Here is a 25980-nt window from a genome sequence, read left to right on the forward strand (position 1 = left end):
GGTGTATATATTTCTCTACCTACTGCATGACAGTGTATATATTTCTCTACCTACTGACATCACAGATTATATATTTCTCTACCTACTGACATCACAGTGTATACATTTCTCTACCTACTGCGTGACGATGTATATATTTCTCTTCCTACTGACATCACGGTGTATATATTTCTCTACCTACTGCATGACAGTGTATATATTTCTCTACCTTCTGCTTGACAGTGTATATATTTCTCTACCAACTTGCATGACAGTGTATATATCTCTCTACCAACTTGCATGACAGTGTATATATTTCTCTACCTACTGCTTCACGGTGTATATATTTCTCTACCTACTGCATGACAGTGTATATATTTCTCTACCTTCTGCTTGACAGTGTATATATTTCTCTACCTACTGACATCACAGATTATATATTTCTCTACCTACTGACATCACAGTGTATACATTTCTCTACCTACTGCGTGACGATGTATATATTTCTCTTCCTACTGACATCACAGGGTACATATTTCTCTACCTACTGCATGACAGGGTATATATTTCTCTACCTACTGACATCACAGATTATACATTTCTCTACCAACTTGCATGACAGTGTATATATTTCTCTACAAACTTGCATGACAGTGTAATTTCTCTACCTACTGCTTGACGGTGTATATATTTCTCAACCTACTGGCATGACAGTGTATATATTTCTCTACCTACTGACATCACAGGGTATATATTTCTCTACCTACCTGTATTGGCACAGCGGTGTTCAACAATGTTCCATATTCCCTGCAGTGTGGTCTTGAAAAGATGGCGGTGTTTGCTGGGTACCAGATGTAGGCCTGTCTTCACACATTCCCACGCTTCACGAGCTTTCAGGCACAAAGATGAAAGGTCAAGGTCAATGTCCGGTTTGCTATGTTCAATACTGCCTTTTCCAGCTTCTTTGCTTGACTTTCCGGTTTCCTTGCTATTCTTTCCACTTTCCTTTCCAGTTTCCTTGCTGTTCTTTCCAGTTTCCTTGCTGTTCTTTCCGGTTTCCTTGCTGTTCTTTCCAGTTTCCTTGCTATTCATTCCAGTTTCCTTGCTGTTCTTTCCAGTTTCCTTGCTGTTCTTTCCAGTTTCCTTGCTGTTCTTTCCAGTTTCCTTGCTATTCTTTCCACTTTCCTTTCCAGTTTCTTTGCTGTTCATTCCAGTTTCCTTGCTGTTCTTTCCGGTTTCCTTGCTGTTCTTTCCGGTTTCCTTGCCGTTCTTTCCAGTTTCCTTGCTATTCATTCCAGTTTCCTTGCTGTTCTTTCCAGTTTCCTTGCTATTCATTCCAGTTTCCTTGCTGTTCTTTCCGGTTTCCTTGCTGTTCTTTCCAGTTTCCTTGCTGTTCTTTCCGGTTTCCTTGCTGTTCTTTCCAGTTTCCTTACTATTCTTTCCCGTTTCCTTGCTATTCTTTCCAGTTTCCTTTCCAGTTTCCTTGCTGTTCTTTCCAGTTTCCTTACTATTCTTTCCGGTTTCCTTGCTGTTCTTTCCAGTTTCCTTGCTATTCTTTCCAGTCTCCTTGCTATTCTTTCCGCTTTCCTTGCTATTCTTTCCACTTTCCTTGCTATTCTTCCCGCTTTCCTTGCTATTCTTTCCGCTTTCCTTGCTAGATGGACCAGATTCTTTACTTGATTTTCCACCTTCTTTGCTGTCATGTCCTGGTTCATTTTTGGAAAATCCAAAAATCTTTGCTGCCAAGCCCTCAAAGTCAGATATACATCTATACACGTTGATGCAGTCCACATTGTGGAGGTTGGCGACACGAAGGACGGTGTCCAGTTTCCCTTGCAGACGGAGTTGCAGTGACTTTGGGCACCGCGACATCTTGGATGTTAGGCACAGCCTGGCATCAGAGATGGCCCTGGTACCATGGAACATAGAGTAACGACACTGTAAGCAAAGCTGAGCAACAAGATATTCAACATAGGACAAAGAGTAGAAGGTTTGCGTCAGGCGGACCCAAATCGAAGAAAAAATATCAAATATTGCTAAAAAGGAGTCCTACTACTAGCTTCACATATACCAAATTTCATTCTACATTGGTGGAACAGGTGGAATAATTGTCTAAGGTGTCGTGATTTGCCGCGCAGAGTTGCGTCCCTTGGGCATGCCAGAAACCTATGATCATGGGTTTGATTCCTGGTTTGCCCCGATTATGTTTCTAAGTTTGTCAGCACCATACCAACGCTTGTGGGCTTCACCAAATTGGTAAACATCTGAGTCCTGCATCACTTTGGCTTTTCCTCCCATACTAAGCTGACACACTATGATATAACGGGAATACTACTCAAAATGGCGCTAAACCCAACCCACTCACTCACTCCTATTCTGAAAAAAAATGACTGAGAAATGGCCATAAATACCCCTTTCATTCAGCGCAAAGAGCAAACACTTAAAATTGGCTACCCAAAGTCCCTAGTCAATCCACTGAACCCTTGATAGACACCATAAAAATTGAGTCAGCAGAGCTGTTGTTATGACTTGTAGCACTGAAAACTTATGAGTTGTCTCCATTTTAATTTACATTCGTAATGAACACATCTGAAACTGGTACCATAAATTTTGGCCACCGTCTGTTGGCTGCAAGTATTAAGTTCACTGCGCAACCATGAAGTACTTGAACCAGTTTACTTACACACAAGCTGCAGATCCATCGAGCATGTTCGCAGACTTCAACTGCACGTGCAGGTTTGAGATGCACTCCTCTGCCTCCTGTACCTCACAACCTTCAAAACACTCTTGTTCGTACTCAGCAACATTGCAGGTATGTTCACCAAAGAATGCTGTCATCTTGTTGAGGTAGCCGTTGAAGGAGAGTTGGTCTCCTCGCTCCACACAGCTCTGGGCAGTTTTCAGGAGGCAGTGTCGGGCTTGGGTGAACTCCCTACAAACACGAACTTGGTATCAGACAAGGTATTATATTTAATTAGAGTATCCTCCCTTCTAGAGGCAGTGTTGGGCCCAGTTGAACTCCCTACAAACACGAACTTGGTATCTGACAAGGAATAGTACTTAATTAGTGTTACCTCCTGAGAGGCCTTTTTAAGCTCTATCTCCAATAAGCACCCCTGAACAACTTCTACACCAATTTATGAGCAATTTTTATAAGTGCCCCCATATTCAACTGAAAAAATACATGACAGTCCATATATTATTGTGCATATCACACATTTTTTACATTATTAAGAGTTGCCTAGTAAATATTATCAAAGAGATTTCATTGACTTTTGAGTGATCACTACCACTCAATCTAAAAAAATAAACTTAACTCGTTATTTATGGTTTTGATAAGCACAGCCCTTTGTCAACTTTCCAAGTACCAGGGTGCTTATTATGGCAAATACCTTATTAATAGAACTTGGGTCATAGGCCAATCTTTGAAGCCAAAAATGTTTATAGTATAAGCCTGAATATTTTTTTAAGAAACACACCTTGCAACAAAGTAACATTTATCAAATGGTCGGTCCCTATGTGACCACTTAAAAACACTATATAGTGTGGGCATACAGAAAGAGTGGTCACACCATTTAGTGGGTAGATACACTTACGAGCATTGTCTTCCTCGTCTCAGTATTGGCCAGGTGACAACGTTTCTCACAAACATCCTGAGACATCTCTCCGCTTTTCTCGGGGAACATTTATCAGCGTACTCCATGCTCTTCACCTGTCAGTAGATTGGCATAGTTGACCTTACAGTCGCAATATCCTAACTGTTGTGTAGATAACTCAGGAACATGACAACTGATTTGTAACAATTAACCAGTCACCAGTAGAGTTCACCAGCAGAGTTAATCAGGCCATTCCCTCCAGGCAATATTACAAGAGGATCGGGTGGTCGGGTGGTCGGGTGGTCAGGCTCGCTGACTTGATTGATTCATGTCATCGTATCCCAATTGCGTGGATTGATGCTCATGATGTCAATCACTGGATTGTCTGGTCCAGACTCGATTATTTGCAGACCGCCATCATATAGCTTGAATATTGCTGAGTGAGGCAGCAAACAAACAATATTACAAGAGTGGTTACCTTTACGGCGGTGAGAGGAGAATTAGCCATCCAAATATATATTGTAGTTATATGTCTCTACACCTTTCGTAAAATAATTTTACAGTAACAGAGATTTTGAAATATTTTAAGAAATTTTATTCAGATAAACCTACCATGAATCCAGGAATCGTACACTACTTATTTTGATAAACCCACCATGAATCCAGAAATTATACACTACTTATTCAGATAAACCCACCATGAATACAGGAATCGTACACTACTTATTTTGATAAACCCACCATGAATCCAGAAATCATACACTACTTATTTTGATAAACCCACCATGAATCCAGAAATTATACACTACTTATTCAGATAAACCCACCATGAATCCAGAAATTATACACTACATATTTTGATAAACCCACCATGAATCCAGAAATTATACACTACACATTTTGATAAACCCACCATGAATCCAGAAGTTATGAACTGTATAATTTAGCAAACGAACCCACCTTGCATCGAGGTATGAATGCACTCTCATCCACTCCCCCACAGATGTCCAGAGCGACACTCCGCTCCAGAGTGTAGCGTGCCTTGAAGGAGTCCTCCATGACGTCCATGCAGCGGAAGGTGTTGTGCTCGATGCACTTGTCCGTGGAACGCAGGGCGCTGTTCACATTGAGTGGAAACAGTTCAGTCTTTCACTTATTCAATTTCTCTTATGCCATTATTGTTTATTTAATAATTTTATTAATCATTCAACTACTTAATAATACAAGAAGCTGAAGAAGATCGTTTCTGTTCAAAGCGCAATTTGTTCTCTTGTAATGAGTGAGTGAGTGAGTTGGGTTTAATACCGCCTTCAACAGTATTCCAGTTATTTCACGGCGTGTCAGTTTAATGTTGGAGGAAAGCCCGAAGTGATGTATAACTTAGATGTTTACCACTTCGGTGAAACCCACGAGAATGGGTATAGTGCTGACAAACCTAGAAACATAATTGTGTCGAACCGGGATTTGAACCCAAATCATATGATCGGTTTCTGGTATGCCTGTCACACAGAGAGAAGTCCTTAGATGGCTGGGCAACCCTCATGCCTCCATTTTAGATTATAAGGTAGACATGGATCTTCACTGGAGTTTTGTGTGATAAGTCAGACACAGATCTTCACTGGAGTTTTGTGTTATAAGATAGACACAGATCTTCAAGGGGTGTTGTGTTATAAGATAGACACAGATCTTCAAGGGAGTTTGTGTTATAAGATAGACACAGATCTTCAAGGGGTGTTGTGTTATAAGATAGACACAGATCTTCAAGGGAGTTTTGTGTTATAAGATAGACACAGATCTTCAAGGGGTGTTGTATTATAAGATAGACACAGATCTTCAAGGGGTGTTGTGTTATAAGATAGACACTGATCTTCAAGGGGTGTTGTGTAATAAGATAGACACAGATCTTCAAGGGGTGTTGTGTTATAAGATAGACACAGATCTTCAAGGGGTGTTGTGTTATAAGATAGACACAGATCTTCAAGGGGTGTTGTGTTATAAGATAGACACAGATCTTCAAGGGGTGTTGTGTTATAAGATAGACACTGATCTTCAAGGGGTGTTGTGTTATAAGATAGACACTGATCTTCAAGGGGTGTTGTGTTATAAGACACACAGGCCTCACGTACATGCAGACATCTTCCTGGGTGGTGTTGAGTCCATAGTGGGACACGGTGATGCTGAGCTTTGAGATGCAGTGACGAGCACGCATGAGGTTGCAGACCCTGGGCTTCTTGCACACCCCCGAGACGGTGGATGTGAGGAGGCGGCTGGCAAACTGCATCTGTTGTCGGAAACCTGCTGAGCAGGACGCCAACACCGTGGTGTGGTTGGCCCTTTCCATTACGGAGGCAGCTCTGAAACAGTTGGAAAAACCAGAGTGTAAGTTTGGTTTCATGCTAGTTTTTAGTTACATCCTGCTGAGGATGGAGAAGTTTTGTTTGTTTGTTTGTTGTTTAACGCAGCACTCAGCAATATTCCAGCTATATGATGGCAGTCTGTAAAAAATTGAGTCTGGATCAGACAATCCAGTGATTGATATCATGAGCATCAATCCAAACAATTGGGATCGATGACATGCATCAACCAAGTCAGTGAGCCTGACCACCCGATCCCGTTAGGTGACTCTTACGACAAGCTTTGTCGCCACCCGATCCCGTTAGTTGACTCTTTGTCGTCTCCTACGGCAAGCATGGGTTCTACCCCGGATCTTCACGGGTCGATGGAGGAGTTCACAGAGCTCTCAATACTATCACTGCCACCAGCCACAGCTCCCCACAGTGTTTGCCAGTTCACAGAGCTCTCTATACTATCACTGCCACCAGCCACAGCTCCCTACAGTGTTAAGTGGCCACATCCATGCATTGACTTAAACTTAAACATTTACAAACAAATGTTGACTATCTCTTTCCCTAGATAAATTGTTTTGATTGGTCCTCAATTCACAATAATTCCATTCAAAAATATATTGTCATTCTATTTTGGGCAAGAGGGGGAAATTTCAAGATTCTTGTAATGGAACCATGCACACTGGTGGCAGCGATGTACGCAGAGAGGGTGTCACACGCTGGGAAAGAGCTTGCAGCTTCATACACAAAGAGAGTCATCTCCCCTCGTTGTAGTGGTGCATAATTTACGTTAGAGTTATCTCTCTTGCATTGTGAATTGATCAGCCCTATTTTTAGACAGAGCTCATTTCTGGTTTAGTTCGCGCTGCAAGGCAGCCCACATGTTTGTCACCGTGCGTCCCTTTGCCTCCCCATAGAGTAAGTGTCATAAATGTTTGCGTTTAATATCATAAAGAAAGATTGATTTTCTAACACATCGCATGTGTGAAAGTATGATTTGTTTGTTTAATGTACTTTTATGCACAATTATATGTTGTTTATTGAAACAATGTCAAGGTCATATATAGAGTCACATAGGCCATGGAGTTACCTGTATTTTTAGAAATTGGGTTGTGTGCACAAAGCAAATGACGTGACGTAGAATTGTTTATTTTATAAATTAAATGGATTGGTAATCAAACTTGGTAAATTCTCAGTCTCTCAGATTTCAGTGTAAACGTAACTTTGCACAAATATTTTATGAAGCAATAATGTATCACTATCAGTACATGTATGCTGAGTATGCTTTTGTTTATTTCAGCTTCTTACTATGTACGTATATGGCAACATACCGAAATAAAGCATCGTTGAACAAACAAAGGCTTTACACTCGTCATGTAAGTTTGTACCTGCAGAGGGCAGTCGTATCCTCCATGGACAGGAATCCACTGAAGATGCTCTGTACCAGGATGGAGCTGTAGTGGTAGATGTACTTCTTGCACTCATAGGATGCTGCAGGAGAAACGTCCATGACAGGCCATATATATATCTTACGATGTCTTATAATCAGGGTGTTATTTAACATCCATTCCGGGGCAGCAGGTTACTGCTTTCTGGAGGAGCATATTTTATTCCCTTTTTCAAAATAAGTCAAAACTTAGAAAAAAAAGTTACCGATATATTTGTTTCATATATTTATTTGATATACTTATTGACATAATTAGATTGTTTAAACAATAATAAATATCTCATGACCAAATATCAGTCTAGTCCCACACTTTATCAAGAATATTGGGAAGGTGTTTTGAACTTTACATGTACAAAATGTTTACTCACTTTCCTCGTATGTCAGGACCTTATCAATGATGTCTGGAAAGAAAGAAAGAGAATGTTATTCTGCTTCAAATTTGTGCTACTGTGGAAATAAACCACGAGACACTGTCCACTGTCAACAAACTTTCTAACCCAGACTGAGATTGAATGATACCAATAAGATCAAGGTTGCAGACACAAACAGGTACCTGTTACCCTTGATAGTCACCCATTTACCCTTGACAGTCACCCATTTACCCTTGACAGACACCCATTTACCCTTGACAGACACCCATTTACCCTTGACAGACACCCATTTACCCTTGATAGACACCCATTTACCCTTGATAGACACCCATTTACCCTTGACAGACACCCATTTACCCTTGACAGACACCCATTTACCCTTGACAGACACCCATTTACCCTTGACAGACACCCATTTACCCTTGACAGACACCCATTTACCCTAGATAGACACCCATTTACCCTTGACAGACACCCATTTACCCTAGATAGACACCCATTTACCCTTGACAGACACCCATTTACCCTTGACAGACACCTATTTACCCTTGATAGACACCCATTTACCCTTGACAGACACCCATTTACCCTTGACAGACACCCATTTACCCTTGACAGACACCCATTTACCCTTGACAGACACCCATTTACCCTTGACAGTCACCCATTTACCCTTGATAGACACCCATTTACCCTTGACAGACACCCATTTACCCTTGACAGACACCCATTTACCCTCTACAGGAGCCTGTGTACCCTAGACAGGAAGACATTTACCCATGACAGACACCCATTTACCCTTGACAGACACCCATTTACCCTTGACAGACACCCATTTACCCTTGACAGACACCCATTTACCCTTGACAGACACCCATTTACCCTAGATAGACACCCATTTACCCTTGACAGACACCCATTTACCCTAGATAGACACCCATTTACCCTTGACAGACACCCATTTACCCTAGATAGACACCCATTTACCCTTGACAGACACCCATTTACCCTTGACAGACACCCATTTACCCTTGACAGACACCCATTTACCCTTGACAGACACCCATTTACCCTTGACAGACACCCATTTACCCATGATAGACACCCATTTACCCTTGACAGACACCCATTTACCCTTGATAGACACCCATTTACCCTTGATAGACACCCATTTACCCTTGACAGACACCCATTTACCCTTGACAGACACCCATTTACCCTTGACAGACACCCATTTACCCTTGACAGACACCCATTTACCCTTGACAGACACCCATTTACCCTTGACAGACACCCATTTACCCTCTACAGGAGCCTGTGTACCCTAGACAGGAAGACATTTACCCATGACAGGCACCATGTTACCCTCAACAGGTTTCCATTTACCTTCACCAGGTACCCATTTATCCTCGACAGGTACCAGTTTACCCTCGACACGTATCAGGTACCCTCAACAAGCACCTATTTACCTTAGACAGGTACCCATATACCCTGGACAGGCACCTATTTAACCTCAACAGACACCCATTTATCCTCAACAGATACCCATTTACGCTAGACAGGTACACTTTTACCCTGGACAGGTACCCATTTACCCTTGACAGGCACCCATTTACCCTTGACAGGCTCCCATTTACCCTTTGACCCACCCTCTAGTAGTAACACCAGTTTGATGTAGGAGGTAAACCTGACCTGATGCAGGTCTTGGATGTTTAGCACAACTGGTATTCCAACCACAATCATAAGGGATGCAACTCTGCATAGCTAACGGTGGTGCTAGCTGTACTCCTCTACATATGAGTATTACAATTTCTCAATACAACTGTCACCCAACACGATAACTCACCAAAGTCATTACAAGCAAGGCTCGTGAACTTTTTCAACATATTCCTTCCTCGCTGAACCAGCACTTTCTCAAACCCGAGACCATCAACTCCAGCCGTCACAAACACCCGCTCAAACTCGGACGCCGTTGCCTTGGCAGCAAAACACAGATCCAGATGATTGTAGGTGGGATTGGTGAGGGCCAGAGTGACCTTGGAGTTAAAGTTGATGATGAGGTCATAGAAGGGCATCCTTGTGGTGTCTTGGAGGGTGAGCGACAGACTTGTCTGGAAGATGTTTGTGATGGAGAGGCTGAAGATAGTTCGCTGGAGAGTGTTGCAGCCGGTGACGTTGCCCCACACGCAGGAAGCGCTGTCCCGGGCGATGCTGGCAACAGATTGGTCACAGTGGGTGAAAACAATATCTGGAGTGCAACAGTCTGGCTGTAAATAGTTTGGACCATGCAGAATGTTTGTTTATTTGTTGTTTAATGCCGCACTCAGCAATATTCCAGCTATATGACAGCGGTCTGTAAATAATCAAGTCTGGACCACAATCCAGTGATTAATATCATGAGCATCGATCCACACAATTGGGATACTATAGCTGGGACGGGTAAATCAGGTACTCGGGTCCAGGGGGTACTGAGTCGTGTACCTACAGGACTACCTGGACCCGTGGTTGGTCACGTGATATATTGTTTAATGACAAACATTATCTAAAACTCTACAAGCAACTTATGCACCCATTCCTTCTGACCTTGAAGATTTGAAGAATGATAAAACTTCTGTCACCTTCAGTGTATGCAGGACCAGATCGTTTAATGCGTGTACTGTATCTGAATACATTTTGCCAGGGCTCCGATAAAACTATTCAGACATTTTGTACCTAACTCTTGAGACCTACAGCGGGTACCCGGGTAGGGTCGGTAATTGTGGGGTAGGGTACCCGGGTAGTAAATTTGGACTCGTCCGAGCCCTACATGCCACTTCTTATGACCAGCATAGGTTGCTGGAGACTGATGGTAACCGGGTATGATGTAATGATGTAATGTCTGTATTATACGGAGTATGGCATTACACAGATAAAGTAATACAATATTATATACACTTCAGAAGATCCAATGACCACACACCTTGTGATATCAGAACCGCTGTACTTCTCCCTGGCATCCCGGAGACAAGACATGGCGGCCATGATGGAGCACTTGGGTGCCCGTATCGGACAGGTTGACCTGATGCTGTCCACTGTTCGGTCAGCTGCACATGGTAGATCGATGCTACTGAGGGCAGGCACTGAACTCTGGATGGTAGACCATGCTGTGGTCAACTCTGTGTCTGAGCAGTCCCCTGACAGCTTTCTCACACATCTGTAGACCTGGTCCAGTGCCCTGGGTAATATACAAGTAACATTCTGTAGGCCTGGTCCAGTGCCCTGGGTAATATACAAGTAACATTCTGTAGGCCTGGTCCAGTGCCCTGGGTAATATACAAGTAACATTCTGTAGGCCTGGTCCAGTGCCCTGGGTAATATACAAGTAACATTCTGTAGACCTGGTCCAGTGCCCTGGGTAATATACAAGTAACATTCTGAAGACCTGGTCCAGTGCCCTGGGTAATATACAAGTAACATTCTGTAGACCTGGTCCAGTGCCCTGGGTAATATACAAGTAACATTCTGTAGACCTGGTCCAGCGCCCTGGGTAATATACAAGTAACATTCTGTAGACCTGGTCCAGTGCCCTGGGTAATATACAAGTAACATTCTGTAGGCCTGGTCCAGTGCCCTGGGTATTATACAAGTAACATTCTGTAGACCTGGTCCAGTGCCCTGGGTAATATACAAGTAACATTCTGTAGACCTGGTCAAGTGCCCTGGGTAATATACATGTAACATTCTGTAGACCTGGTCCAGTGCCCTGGGTAATATACAAGTAATATTCTGTAGACCCGGTCCAGTGCCCTGGGTGATATACAAGTAACATTCTGTAGGCCTGGTCCAGTGCCCTGGGTAATATACAAGTAACATTCTGTAGACCTGGTCCAGTGCCCTGGGTGCTATACAAGTAACATTCTGTAGACCTGGTCCAGTGCCCTGGGTAATATACAAGTAACATTCTGTAGACCTGGTCCAGTCACCAACACAACTGTATCTCATAGTACTGGTTGGACGGTACTCACCAACACAACTGTATCTCATAGTACTGGTTGGACTGTACTCACCAACACGACTGTATCTCATAGTACTGGTTGGACTGTACTCACCAACACAACTATATCTCATAGTACTGGTTGGACTGTACTCACCAACATGACCGTATCTCATAGTACTGGTTGGACTGTACTCACCAACATGACCGTATCTCATAGTACTGGTTGGACTGTACTCACCAACATGACCGTATCTCATAGTACTGGTTGGACTGTACTCACCAACACGACTGTATCTCATAGTACTGGTTGGAGTGTACTCACCAACATGACCGTATCTCATAGTACTGGTTGGACTGTACTCACCAACACGACTGTATCTCATAGTACTGGTTGGACTGTACTCACCAACATGACCGTATCTCATAGTACTGGTTGGACTGTACTCACCAACATGACCGTATCTCATAGTACTGGTTGGACTGTACTCACCAACATGACCGTATCTCATAGTACTGGTTGGACTGTACTCACCAACATGACCGTATCTCATAGTACTGGTTGGACTGTACTCACCAACATGACCGTATCTCATAGTACTGGTTGGACTGTACTCACCAACATGACCGTATCTCATAGTACTGGTTGGACTGTACTCACCAACATGACCGTATCTCATAGTACTGGTTGGACTGTACTCACCAACACGACTGTATCTCATAGTACTGGTTGGACTGTACTCACCAACATGACTGTATCTCATAGTACTGGTTGGACTGTACTCACCAACACGACTGTATCTCATAGTACTGGTTGGACTGTACTCACCAACATGACCGTATCTCATAGTACTGGTTGGACTGTACTCACCAACATGACCGTATCTCATAGTACTGGTTGGACTGTACTCACCAACATGACCGTATCTCATAGTACTGGTTGGACTGTACTCACCAACATGACCGTATCTCATAGTACTGGTTGGACTGTACTCACCAACACGACTGTATCTCATAGTACTGGTTGGACTGTACTGCTAAGGAGGCCAAGGGGGCAAGACACGTTGCCATGGCAGCTGCATCCGTCAGCCCACAGGTGGAGTTTTCGGCATCGTGGCAGACCAGTGGTCTCACTTGGGCGGGGCATGCGCTTCCATATTTGGCAATGACAATTTTCAGTGAATGTTGAATGTGTTGTGTCGTGTTTTCCTCACATCCGAACATGTGGCTCTTCACACAAGCAAGGACAGTCTCCACCATCCTGCAAAACAGAAAAGTAATTCAAGATAAGACTGCATATACTAGTCCAGTACTTAATGTTAGCCCAAGTTTCCATGCCCCAGTTTAACATGGATACCATACATAGACAGTGTGATGACTTCGAGCTGACCAGTCCCTGTTTTATCCCCTTAATGCCGAGTGCCAGGCAGGGTAACAACAAGTGCCATCTTTTACCATATTTTGGTATGATGTGACTGGGGATGGAACCACCAGCCTTCCACTCTAAGACACACTATCCACTACTCCACGAAGGCGGTCATAAATGCTTGCGGTGCATGGATCTCTAACTAGTCCCATGAACTAATCACCATTTTCCCACATATTTTCGCAACATTTATATTGATACTTAATACTTACAATTTTACAGCAGAAATTATGCAGTAATTTAGCAATACCGTAAATCAAGAAATTAATGCCTTTCCAAATTATTACGACTGCTGATCCCTAGCCAAAAATGTAACTCCATATTCATGCGACTGCACTCCCCCCTCCATCCCCCTCTCCAGTGGAATGATACATATCTTTATATCTTAATCAAACCTTACCTTAATCCAATTTTAAACAGCAAATAGCCCCGCTTATTAAGCGCTGAGTAGAGCACTTCCGTAAAAACAATAAACATATTTTGTGCATGCATGGAAGTATAACAGTCACAAATTGTATAAAATTGCGTAGCTGATATTAAACAGAACATTAAAGCCTCTTCCTCCTTATTGGTCCTGTTATCTGTGATATACAAATCACCTCTACAAAGGCATAACATTAATTTTAACTATAAGGCTAAAAGAAATTTATAAAATGTTGGTTCTCAGGCACAGCCCGCTTCATCACAAAGTCCGCAGCACGTTTAATTTTTATTTCAATTTAAAAACAAAAAAAATCCTTAATATTCCCAATCCAACAGTGGTCAAATACTGTATTCCACTATTTTACTCATCAAGGAATACATTTATGTAGGGAGGCCCTTTCCCAGGTTGATTGTACACAACTTTTTATTTGGGTACACAACTGTTTATTTGGTAACATACTAGTTGGAACAACCCCCCCCCCCCACGCTCAAAAAAAAAAGACACCGCCCGGCCTGCACTAAATTTTCAAAAAACATTGCTTGAGAACCAATTCTTTTATTTTATTAAGCCTAACAGCATGAATTGGGTAATATTTCCTTCTGGGAACTTCTGGGAACTTTCAGTGGCATATGCTTTAAGACTTGAGGCCGAATAACAGCCTATGAGCAGGTCTAGACGAATCCCTGGAGATAGAACAATGTCGCAAGCTTACATGCACTGATCGGACAGCGTGATGTTTCCGCTCTCCATGTAGGCCGACAGACTCGACAGACAAGCACCAGCTACCCGCAGGGAACACGTTGGTCGAGTTCGGATCTGAGACATGCAAACGCTGATAGATTTCTCGCGTACGACCTCGAGGTACTGTCCGACAGCCCCTCTCTCCTCTGTTGCACATGACTCCAGGCTCTTCTCCACACACGTCTCGATCTCATAGAAGTGGCTGAAACCAAGCAGGTGGTAGCATCACGCCCTGGATCAAGAAGCAGCTGGTGATATTCAGGGACAATAATCATTGGCGAGTGAAGAACTGGGGTGGTGGGTGTCAGAACTTTTTTTTCCTAAAGTGAGTGAGTGAGTGAGTGAGTGAGTTGGGTTCAACGCCGCTTTTGTCAACTTAATGTGGGAGGAAAGCTCGAAGTAATGCAGGTCTCAGAGTGTACCACTTCGGTGAAACTCACGAGGACGGGTATGGTGCTGACAAACCTAGAAACATAATCGGGGCGAACCGGGATTCAAACCCACAATCATAGGTTTCTGGCGTGCCCAAGGGACGCAACTCTGCACGGCGAATCACGGCGCTTTAGACGACTGGGCCACCCGTGCCCCCTTTTTCATAAAGTAGAAATACTTACACACAGTTGATGATGCCATTTGCTAAGTTGGTTCTTAGAAAATGTTTGTTTGTTTGTTTGTTGTTTAACACAGCACTCAGCAATATTCTAGCTATATGGTGGCGATCTGTAAATAATCGAGTCTGGACCAGACAATCCAGTGATTGATTGGTTTGGTTGGTTTCTTGAGTAACGCTGCACTCATCTATATTCCAGCTATATTATGGCGGTCTGTAAATAATCGAGTCTGGACCAGACAATCCAGTAATGATACCATGAGCATCGATCCATGCAATTGGGATCGATGACATGTATCAACCAAGTCAGCCAGCTTAGTCGCCTTTTACGACAAGCATAGTCGCCTTTTACGGCAAGCATGGGTTGCTGAAGACCTATTCTACCCTGGATCTTCATGGGTCATCAAGAGCTTCGATCCATGCATTTGACTTTGAGACATTCGTAAGGCTGGCTGCCTTTTGTTTCTTAGTGTGCACAATGCTACTCAAATCTCATCTTACTGTAGAGAAAAACTACTCAACTCATCCCGCACTCCACTCACCCACAGAAGGAGGCAACATCAGTAGCCGGCAGGAATGGACGGGTCATCAGGCCGATGGTCTGAACTGACAGACATGTGGAGGCTTTCTCATAACCACTCAGACATATATCAGAAACTGAAAAGATAATAAGAAATGTATTGTGTGAGCATTTTGGAGGGTCCTTATGCGGTGGTCTGTTGTATGGGGAATGGAGCATTTTGGAGGGTCCTGATGGGGTGGTCTGCTGGACAGGAAACAAAGCATTTTGGAGGGTCCTGATGGGGTGGTCTGCTGGACAGGGAACAGAGCATTTTGGAGGGTCCTGATGGGGTGGTCTGCTGGACAGGGAACAAAGCATTTTGGAGGGTCTTGATGGGGTGGTCTGTATGGGGAACGGAGCATTTCGGAGGGTCCTGATGAGGGTGGTCTGCTGTATGGGGAACAGAGCATTTTGGAGGGTCCTGTTGGGGTGGTCTGCTGGACAGGGAACAGAGCATTTTGGAGGGTCCTGTTGGGGTGGTCTGCTGGACAGGGAACAAAGCATTTTGGAGGGTCCTGATGGGGTGGTCTGCTGGACAGGGAACAGAGCATTTTTGAGGGTCCTGATGGGGGGGTCTGCTGTATGGGGAACAGAGCATTTTGGAGGGTCCTGATGGTGTGGTCTGTATGGGGATCGGAGCATTTCAGAGGGTCCTGATGAGGGTGGTCAGTTGACAGTTGTAATTTTATTTAGCAAAATTAAAGAACATTTTTAAAATGTTATTTAGATAGGTAAATGAACACAGCAACAGTTATTAAAAATATTTTTAATCTTTTATTCAAGGAGCTTGTATTAAATCAAATTCCAAACAGCTTGGAAAAACCTAAATATTCTATCAATAACAATGTTATGATTCATGCTTTGTGACGATATATTACCTGTTGTTTTTTTAACCACAAAGCATAATCTAGAACAATAACAAACTCAACCGACTTACAAACATCAACGTTCAAGTGGTCAGCCTGTTGTCTTGCACTTTGAGGTGTTATGATTTGTTGTTTAATGGAATCCTTGAAGTTTTGGTTTAAAATCAGAACCAGATTTTCTCAATGTAATATTATTGTGTGATGGAAAAATTCTGAAATTAATTGACATAAAACAGGAAGAGATACCTGCATTTTTATGTAAGCATTATGCTGCATATATTTGGACTTGTAATTTTCTGAGGTATATTTTCTTGATTGGCTTGATGTGGGAGTTCCATGTGATGTAGCAAATACAAGCACCCAGTAAGCAAGTAGTGCACTTGGTTGGCGCAGATAGCTTGCCACACAGGCTGTCCTGTTTATAGACATCTGGTTTTCCACCATTAAACAAAGCTGATATCGGTCCTATTTTGAATAGTGCAACTGACTTATGGATTTCCACAGACTGAATGATCTGCATCACGGTTGATGCAATGGGGAAATAATGCTGCATAGTTTCTACTTAGATTGCGTCAGTACGCAGGTTTTCTGCATCAGGGCAAAACCTAATAATGATAATATGTGGAAACAACAGATTCTTTCCAAATTTAAAATAAGGGTTCCTTATGGCTGTGATATGAACATTAGGGTTGTAAGTAAAATCATAAGACCATTTGGGCTACCTGAGTTATGTGATGAAGAATCAAATAATGATAAAAAAGTTTGGGTGTATAAAGTTTGTTTCACTATTTGTATTTGTTTTTTGTTGTTTAACACAGCACTAAAATATATTCCAGCTGTATGACAGTATTCTGATAATAATCACATCTGGACCAGACAATCATGTGATTGACATCATAAGCTTTGATCTGCTCAATACAATACGATGACATGCATCAACCAAGTCAGCGAGCCTGACGTCGACCACCCGATCTCGTTGCTCGACTTTTATGACAAGCATGGGTTGCAGAAGACCAATTCTAACCTGCATCTTCACGGGGGGGTACCTTGCATTTGAAATAAAGACCATGGGCAGCTAATCCAAACACACAACAGTTGTTACCCACCATTCAGGGCTGACTTGGGTTCCGCATCCTCACAAACCGCATCCTCGAAATATTGCAAGGTCATGAGTGTATTCCTAAGGTAGAGTTTCTCAAGGGGAGACAACCTGGCCTGCCTGTCCAGGTTCAGGCGAGACACACATCTCTGGACCACATTGATAGTCTTGGTGCACACAGCGGACAGAGATTCACTCGGAGACATCAGCACTGTCTTCAGACTCATGGCAAACTCGCCCATACAGGACATCACCTGTAACAAATCAAAGTCACATTAAATACGGCATGTCTAGGAGAGCATCTTTACATGTTTTCAGGTTTGAGGGTGTTATTAAGTATCTGATGGTGTAATTAGGTATATGATGGTGTTATTAAGCATCTGATGGTGTAATTGAGCATCTGATGGTATTATTAAGTATCTGATGGTGTTATTAAGTATCTGATGGTGTTATTAAGCATCTGATGGTGTTATTAAGCATTTGATGGTGTTATTAAGCATTTGATGGTGTTATTAAGTATCTGAGGGTGTAATTAAGTATCTGATGGTGTTATTAAGAATCTGATGGTGTTATTAAGCATCTGATGGTGTTATTAAGCATCTGATGGTGTAATTGAGCATCTGATGGTGTTATTAAGTATCTGATGGTGTTATTAAGTATCTGATGGTGTTATTAAGCATCTGATGGTGTTATTAAGCATTTGATGGTGTTATTAAGCATTTGATGGTGTTATTAAGTATCTGATGGTGTTATTAAGTATCTGATGGTGTTATTAAGCATCTGATGGTGCTATTAAGTATCTGATGGTGTTATTAAGCATCTGATGGTGTTATTAAGCATCTGATGGTGCTATTAAGTATCTGATGGTGTTATTAAGCATCTGATGGTGTTATTAAGCATCTGATGGTGTTATTAAGCATCTGATGGTGCTATTAAGTATCTGATGGTGTTATTTAGTATCTGATGGTGTTATTAAGTATCTGATGGTGTTATTAAGCATCTGATGGTGTTATTTAGTATCTGATGGTGTTATTAAGTATCTGATGGTGTTATTAAGTATCTGATGGTGTTATTAAGTATCTGAGGGTGTTATTAAGTATGTGATGGTGTTATTAAGTATCTGATGGTGTTATTAAGCATCTGATGGTGTTATTAAGTATCTGATGGTGTTATAAAATATCTGATGTGTTATTAAGTATCTGAGGGTGTTATTAAGCATCTGATGATGTTATTAAGTATCTGATGGTGTTATTAAATATTGGAAAGTGTTTTTAAATAATGGATAGTGTTATTGAATATTTGATGGTGTAATTAAGTACCTGATGCTTAGGAGCCGTAATTATAAACTCTATAAGCTTGTATGTACCTGTGTGTAAGGAGTGACCTTGTCGTCAGTGTCAGGCATTTTGCCGCAGCGAGCCATGACAGCAGGCATGTCGGGTTGGAGATACAGCAGCGTCATGGACAGCTTCCTCTGGATGGGAAGACAGTTGGCAGTCTCCCTCATGATACAGGTGTGGGCCAGCTTCAGGTTCCTGTTGGACACACACATCCATTTAGTTTACCTGAGTGAGTATGGTTTTACGCCACTTTTGGAAATATTCATGCAATATCACCTCAGTGGACACCAGAAATGGGCTTCACATATTGTATCCATGTGAGGTATCGAACTCGGGTCTGTAATCACTAGGCTACCCTATTGCTCTCAGTTTCCCTGAACCATTTCAACTGTAGGCATCACATCCAGTGGAGTGTGTAAAGTTTTGCACAATGTTTTGCAATATTCACGCAATATCATCATGCAGACACATCACCAATGGCCTTCACACATTGTCGGGAATCGAACCAGAATTTATGAGTGATAAGCACTTTAACCACTGGCCTACTTCAACCATCTCTTAATTTTGACAACTGAAGGGAAAGAAAACCAAACTTTACACAAACACATTATTTTTTCCACCATTAAATTATTCACGGATTAATTTTCGATCCTAACATTAGGAATGTGACAGTTGAAACTTACTGGCATTCTGAGAACACACTGCGTATACGGAAGTTATTGAAGCACTTGGTGAGAGCAGCCATTGGTCTGCACTTGACCTCGTGATCGTCAGGGTCACATGATGCAGCCTTGACCTCTGCCTCACATCGGTCAGCAACAATCTCAGTAGAGGACTCAAACTGTTTCCACAGATTGTTGGCGAGAGTCATCGTCTGCCTGTCTGTGCATCCATCACGACTGTTCTCCAGACATGACCGGATCTCCAGATACTTCCTGCAAAGTGAAAGAGTGAATTGTGATTAAACGTAACTTATGTAACTTAACACCGATGTGCGAATAACAGTAATTTATCACACTGGATCGTTCTAGCATTATGGGTAATATCATCGCAAACGTCTCAGTTTCACACGGGGCAGGGCAACATCAAGGGCAGTGTTCCTGAAGTGATCTTAGCACAACAACTGTCATAAGTCTATGGTAAGGTATGGAGTTACGATCATCTTAGTACAAAAACTGCCGTAAGTCTATGTTAAGGTATGGGAGTTATGATCATCTTAGCGCTACAACTGCTGTAAGTCTATGTTAAGGTATGGAGTTACGATCATCTTAGTACAACAACTGCCGTAAGTCTATGTCAAGGTATGGGAGTTATGATCATCTTAGCGCTACAACTGCCGTAAGTCTATGTTAAGGTATGGAGTTACGATCATCTTAGCGCTACAACTGCTGTAAGTCTATGTTAAGGTATGGAGTTACGATCATCTTAGTGCTACAACTGTGACAAGTCTATGTTAAGGTATGGGAGTTATGATCATCTTAGTGCTACAACTGTCATAAGTCTATGTTAAGGTATGGAGTTACGATCATCTTAGTGCTACAACTGTCATAAGTCTATGTTAAGGTATGGAGTTACGATCATCTTAGTGCTACAACTGTCATAAGTCTATGTTAAGGTATGGAGTTATGACCATCTTAGCACTACAACTGTCATAAGTCTATGTTAAAGTATGGGAGTTATGATCATCTTAGCTCTAAAACTATCGTAAGTCTATGTTACGGTTTTGGAGTTTCGATTATCTTAGTACAACAACTGTCATAAGTCTATGTTGAGGTTTCGGAGTTACGATCATCTTAGCGCTACAACTGTCATATGTCTATGTTAAAGTATGGAGTTACGATCATCCTGGGTTACAACTGTTGTAAGTCTATGTTAAGGTATAAGAGGTACAATCATCTTAGCGCTAGAACTATCGTAAGTCTATGTTCAGGTATGGGACTTAGGTTCATCTTAGCGCTAAAATCACTATGTGGACAGGGCCCTGACAACTACTAAAGATGTGAAACTGATCTAAGAGCAAGGTCCCACTTCAAAGCTCTTGCATCAACTGACAACAACAGAATTTTGTTTGCACTGAGAAATATTCCAGCCATATGACGACAGGCTGAAAATAATCATGTATGGAACACACTAGTGATCGATATTATGAGCAATGGCCAATAGGGTCAACAAAATAATAAAAATCGTACCTGCAGACCTCCTTCTTTTCGGTCCATTTCTGTGTGGCCACTAGGGGGCCAACGCCCTTGAAACACTCAGAGGCGTTCTTAATACTGCACTCTTTCTCTTTGTCACAGTTGAGACGGAATCCATCAACTCCTCGACAACCGTAACCACGGAGCTGTGTCCGGATCAAGGTCATGGATCCATCGACTCGCTCAATGGCGTCTGCGGAGCATCCCGAGGTTTTCTTAGCATGTGTCACAGCCAACATGGTTGCATCAAAGTTTCTGCAATCACAATATGTCATCAGTGTCAGTACATGGTGAGGTGAGGTGAGGTGAGGTGAGGTGGGGTGAGGTGAGACGAGGTGAGGTGAGGTGAGGTGAGGTGATGGGTTTAAGGTCATGTCCAAGATTATTGCACTTACATAGTGATATGCATGCACGTGTGTGTGTGTGTGTGTGTGTGTGTGTGTGTGTGTGTGTGTGTGTGTGTATGTGTGTGTGTGTGTGTGTGTGTGTGTGTGTGTGTGTTTGTGTCTGCTTGCACTAGTCCGTACTTATGATTGTTTAATAGTGCTAACCCACTGAGAAACTATGCCGCAGTTTAACATGAATACCCCACTCAGACACAGTATACATACTCCGAGCCGACCAGTCCTTGTTTTAGCCCCTTAATATGGTGCACCAGACAGGGTAACAACAAGTACCATCTTTGGCATGACATGGCCATGGAACGGATGAACCAACAACCGTCCATTCTCCGGTTAAATGCTCTATCCACTAGAGCATAGAGTTGGTCAGACAAGAAATGAAAAATTTGGTTAATTGTCTTTTTGTTTGCAAGCAGTTGCCTAGGCCGACTATTGTCATAACTTAGTTTACAGATTCTATTTTTAAAAATGGAGGTGAATTTAACTAAAATATCAAAAACATATTTTTAAGCATTATCAGTTTAAGTGAAATAAAAGAAATCCATAGATACAAAAACTATATGGTAAATAAATAAAAATAAAGAACCAAATCAAAACTCTAATGCATTTGGAGGTGAGGTGAAATGGGGTTTAACGTCGCCTCCAAGATTATTGCACTTATATAGAGACGTGTATGCACGTGTGTGTGTAGCTGTTTGTACTTGTCTGGACTAATGCCGATTTATAGTGCTAGCTCACTGAGATACCATGCCACAGTTTGAATGAATACCCAACTCAGACTCCTAGCCGAATAGACCATGTTTTAGACCCTTAATGCTGAGCGCCAGATAGGTAACAACAAGTACCAGCTTTTAACGTCTTTTAGTATGATGCGGCCGGGGATCGAATCCTGGACCTTCAGCTCTCTGGGTGGACACTCTACCACTAGACCATGTAGGCGGTCCAAATGCACTTGGAAGATCACTCACCTGCAAACATCCTCCTTCCTCGCCTCTGGGGCTGAGAGTAGCAGCCCAAGGGAGACAACACTGTGTATGCTGCAGGTAGGTGGAGCTAGTAGTACCTGGCACTTCTTGAAGGAGACAGACTGGTACAGAACCTCAGTCAGCTGGAACAGTTTGCTCTGGGTGTCCGAGACACACTGCTCCCGGACTTCCTTCATGCATTTTAGCTCAGCCTCAAACACACTGCAAACATGGGAGACACAAGTCGGTGTAACACTCGGACCACGACAATCATCAGGGTCTTACTGGCCACTAAATATGTCCATACATACACCAATTTTAATTGGATGAAATTGATTATTTTGTTGTTGGTTTGTTTGTTGTTTATCGTCGCACTCAGCAATATTCCAGCTATATGATGGGGGTCTGTAAATAATCAAGTCTCGACCAGACAATCCATTGATTGACATCATGAGCATCGATCCACGCAATTGGGATACAATGACATGCAAGTCAGCAAGCCTGACCACCCGATACCGTTAGTCACCTCTTTCGACAAGCACAGTTGCCTTTTATGGCAAGCAATGGACTGCTAAGACCTATTCTACCACGGGTAGAAAATTAATTTACGTTGACAGTCCTGCTGGATGCAAACATATGGCAGTTTGAAAATTGTAATTATGTCATATACAACTGCCATTTTTATTCTGGTAAGAAATACATTCAAAGTTCAGCATGTCAATGGTCGATTTTCCTGGAACTAACATTGAATTCTACCTTTATAACTGTCTCGTATATAATGCTTTTGAACATGCACATTTTTATGACATCAATGCAATTCCTTGAAATCAGGGGAGGAAAACTGAAATCCCCTTTTCAAACACAAAAGCACATATCTGCACTGGTTCAAGTAGGGATATGCAAAGAAGGGAACTGTTTTTGTCTTATTTTAGCCCTCCACTTTTTCTTTAAAGCTCTAAAGCAAATATTGGATGTAGAATATGGGGGTGGTGGTAGTGATACAGTCCAAAGATTAATTTCAGTACCCCCCTACCCCTACAGTATCTTATCAATTGTATTCCCAACAAAACAGGTAAACTATATTTTCATTTTTTAAAACTTTCATCTTCCACTCCCCTGATATACTGTAATTGACGTAATAAGCGCCCAGGTAGCTCCCAAAATTAGAAATACGGGGCTCTTATTAGAATATTATTTTGGTGGAAAAAAAAACAGAGTTGAAAGATCGTAAATTTCGTGGTTTATGCTGACAGCCTGAAATATTTATATGCGACAGATATATTTTTCCAGAATTTAATTTCCCACAATTAAGGGTGCATATAACACATGAGTTTGTATTATACATGAATAAATAAGTCTTGTGTACATTGATCAATCGGAAGGTGTGCTAATTCGGAATGTTCACTAGCCAATATATTCGCAAATATCGCCGTCGGCGCTTATTAGAGTGGGGCGTTTATTATGTCGAATACGGTATACATACACCAAGACTGGAGATCAGAAACACTCCAAAACTTGGATGAATCTGAGAACAACTAAAGTTCACACATGGGACATGTATGGCACCATTGGCACATTTCGGGCAAGCATGAAGACAAACCTGCACTGAATGTCCTTGTTGGCGGAGAGGCTGGTGGCGAGTCTGAAGGCACACTTGGCGGCATAGCTCACAGAACAGACGGCTGGAGAATAACCATTGCAGGAATTACAACATGAATTTTGATGAAATACATTTGGAATGTAGAGTGAATGAGTGAGTATGGTTTTTACGCCGCTTTTAGCAATATTCCAGCAATATCACGGCGGGGGACACCAGAAATGGGCTTCACATATTGTACCCATGTCGGGAATCGAACCCGGGTCATCGGCGTGACGAGCGAACGCTTTAACCACTAGGCTACCCGACCGCCCCTTGGAATGTAGAAAAATTCTTTGATAGTCCACATGTTCCAGCCATCATAGCTGGTGTTTAATAGAGTATTTACATGATGAAGATATATCATACATTGGGTGGTCAAAACATTCTCTGCCTTCCAGTTATCATGGTGACATGTCCAGTTGCTTGTTAAGTAGCAGTGATCTACATTGGCATGTATATCCATACTGTGAAATGGTTTTGGACAAAAATGCTGCAATGAATTAATTATTCAATTTCCTGCCCACCTCACATCATTTTAATAAAAATTTCTTCAAACAAGATTTCAAGACATGGGGCACCAAATCCTCATGAAAGTTGGCTCCAAAGAATCAGGGAGTATAGAGAATTTTTTTACCCATGAACATGATGAATCCCCCAACTTACGACTGATGGGCCCTTCCGCCCGGGCGTTGCACAGCTGCCCGCTGCAGCAGTAGGTGCAGATGCCATCAACGCAACCAGGCTTGCATCTGTCTCCCGCCATGCACCCCTTGGACAAGGATGTGATCGTTCTAGACTCGTCGTGTTTAACTCGTGTCATGCACACCTGTATAAGACAACACTTTGTTCAAGATGGCTGCACTGACTTAGTCTGGAGTAGATGTGTCCAGACAGGCCGACCCAGTGTTCCTGTTTACCGGGAATTACATGTTTTTTACCGCTAAAATTAGGCTTGGACCGGTAATTTATGTGACTAAATTAATTAAAGTATTTTCTTGTTGTTGAACAAAACATTGGAAATATTCAAATAAGTATATTGTTAGAGTTGTAAGTCAGGGTTTCCCTCTTGTCTATTTTGCAGTGCAGGGAAATAACATTTTGCTTTGCTTTGAGGTTAAACATATATGCAATTTAGTCTTGAAATATTCACAAAAAAAGAGAGAAAATTGTGAATGATCCTTGTGTGAATGACGTGTAGATCAAACAAGTTAATTCAAAGATGATGTCATTTCAATCGAACATGATGTTGAAAGAATTAAAACCATGTTCTTATGTTTTTTAATGTGTTGAAAGTTGGGACTGGCAAAACTTGGGGGGACATTCCTTTTATACCGCGAAACACTTTTCTTGCATTTAGTTAGGTCATATGTTGGATACACACCTCCGCGGTTTTGGTTGAAAACATAAAACCTTGACCTCGCAAAAAACCTCAGAGGTGTGTTTTATCCCATACATAGCATATGAGCAAACCTCAAGGACAGCAGGACATCCCTCAATGTTGACCTCCTTGTGGGATAATAAAATGTAGAATATACCCCCGTATAACATATAGCAAATATGTATTTGGGTTGCGCGTGTTTTTGTGTGTACTTACAGACTGTGTGGAGTTACACTCTTCCATGTTCAGGTTACACGCGTCGTTGGTGAGAGCGTTGTCACAGGCGTAGCACCGGGCAGCTGCCTTTGGCTCTGAAATGAACACACTCCACATTGGCAAAAGCTTCATTTTGATTACTGTATTTCACGTAATAACCGCCCACAGCGATATTTGCTAATATATTGGCTAGTGAACAATCCCAATTAGCACCCCTTCAGATTGATCAGTGTACACAAGACTGTACACAAGCTGTGATTTATCTTTCAACTCAGTTTTTTTCACCAGAATAATAATCCAATAAGAGCCCCCGATTTCTAATTTTGAAAGCGCCTTGGGTGCTTATTACGTCGAATACGGTATTGCAATAATCATGATATACTTTATCAATACATCCCTACTCTGAA

The 25980-nt window shown here is 42.1% G+C and overlaps 1 protein-coding gene across 1 annotated transcript in view; it reads right to left on the minus strand.

Moving 5' to 3' along the window:
* LOC139448341 (uncharacterized) overlaps positions 1-25980 on the minus strand; it is a 132018-nt gene that overhangs the window by 61274 nt on the left and 44764 nt on the right. Inside the window, exons 26-45 of the mRNA XM_071229885.1 lie at positions 25574-25668; positions 24643-24805; positions 23941-24022; positions 22344-22562; positions 20969-21229; positions 19463-19714; positions 18806-18974; positions 17447-17693; positions 15455-15569; positions 14274-14504; positions 12709-12972; positions 10698-10952; positions 9585-9949; positions 7736-7768; positions 7309-7411; positions 5702-5929; positions 4536-4692; positions 3576-3691; positions 2663-2911; positions 747-1888 (exon numbers count right to left, since the gene is read on the minus strand). Of these exons, the coding sequence (XP_071085986.1) occupies positions 747-1888; positions 2663-2911; positions 3576-3691; positions 4536-4692; positions 5702-5929; positions 7309-7411; positions 7736-7768; positions 9585-9949; positions 10698-10952; positions 12709-12972; positions 14274-14504; positions 15455-15569; positions 17447-17693; positions 18806-18974; positions 19463-19714; positions 20969-21229; positions 22344-22562; positions 23941-24022; positions 24643-24805; positions 25574-25668 (4746 nt within the window). The remainder of the gene's footprint in view (positions 1-746; positions 1889-2662; positions 2912-3575; positions 3692-4535; positions 4693-5701; positions 5930-7308; positions 7412-7735; positions 7769-9584; positions 9950-10697; positions 10953-12708; positions 12973-14273; positions 14505-15454; positions 15570-17446; positions 17694-18805; positions 18975-19462; positions 19715-20968; positions 21230-22343; positions 22563-23940; positions 24023-24642; positions 24806-25573; positions 25669-25980) is intronic.

The sequence above is a fragment of the Haliotis cracherodii genome, unplaced genomic scaffold (genome assembly GCF_022045235.1).
Source record: "Haliotis cracherodii isolate W230 unplaced genomic scaffold, xgHalCrac1.p SCAF_7, whole genome shotgun sequence".
Lineage (NCBI taxonomy): Eukaryota > Metazoa > Mollusca > Gastropoda > Lepetellida > Haliotidae > Haliotis > Haliotis cracherodii.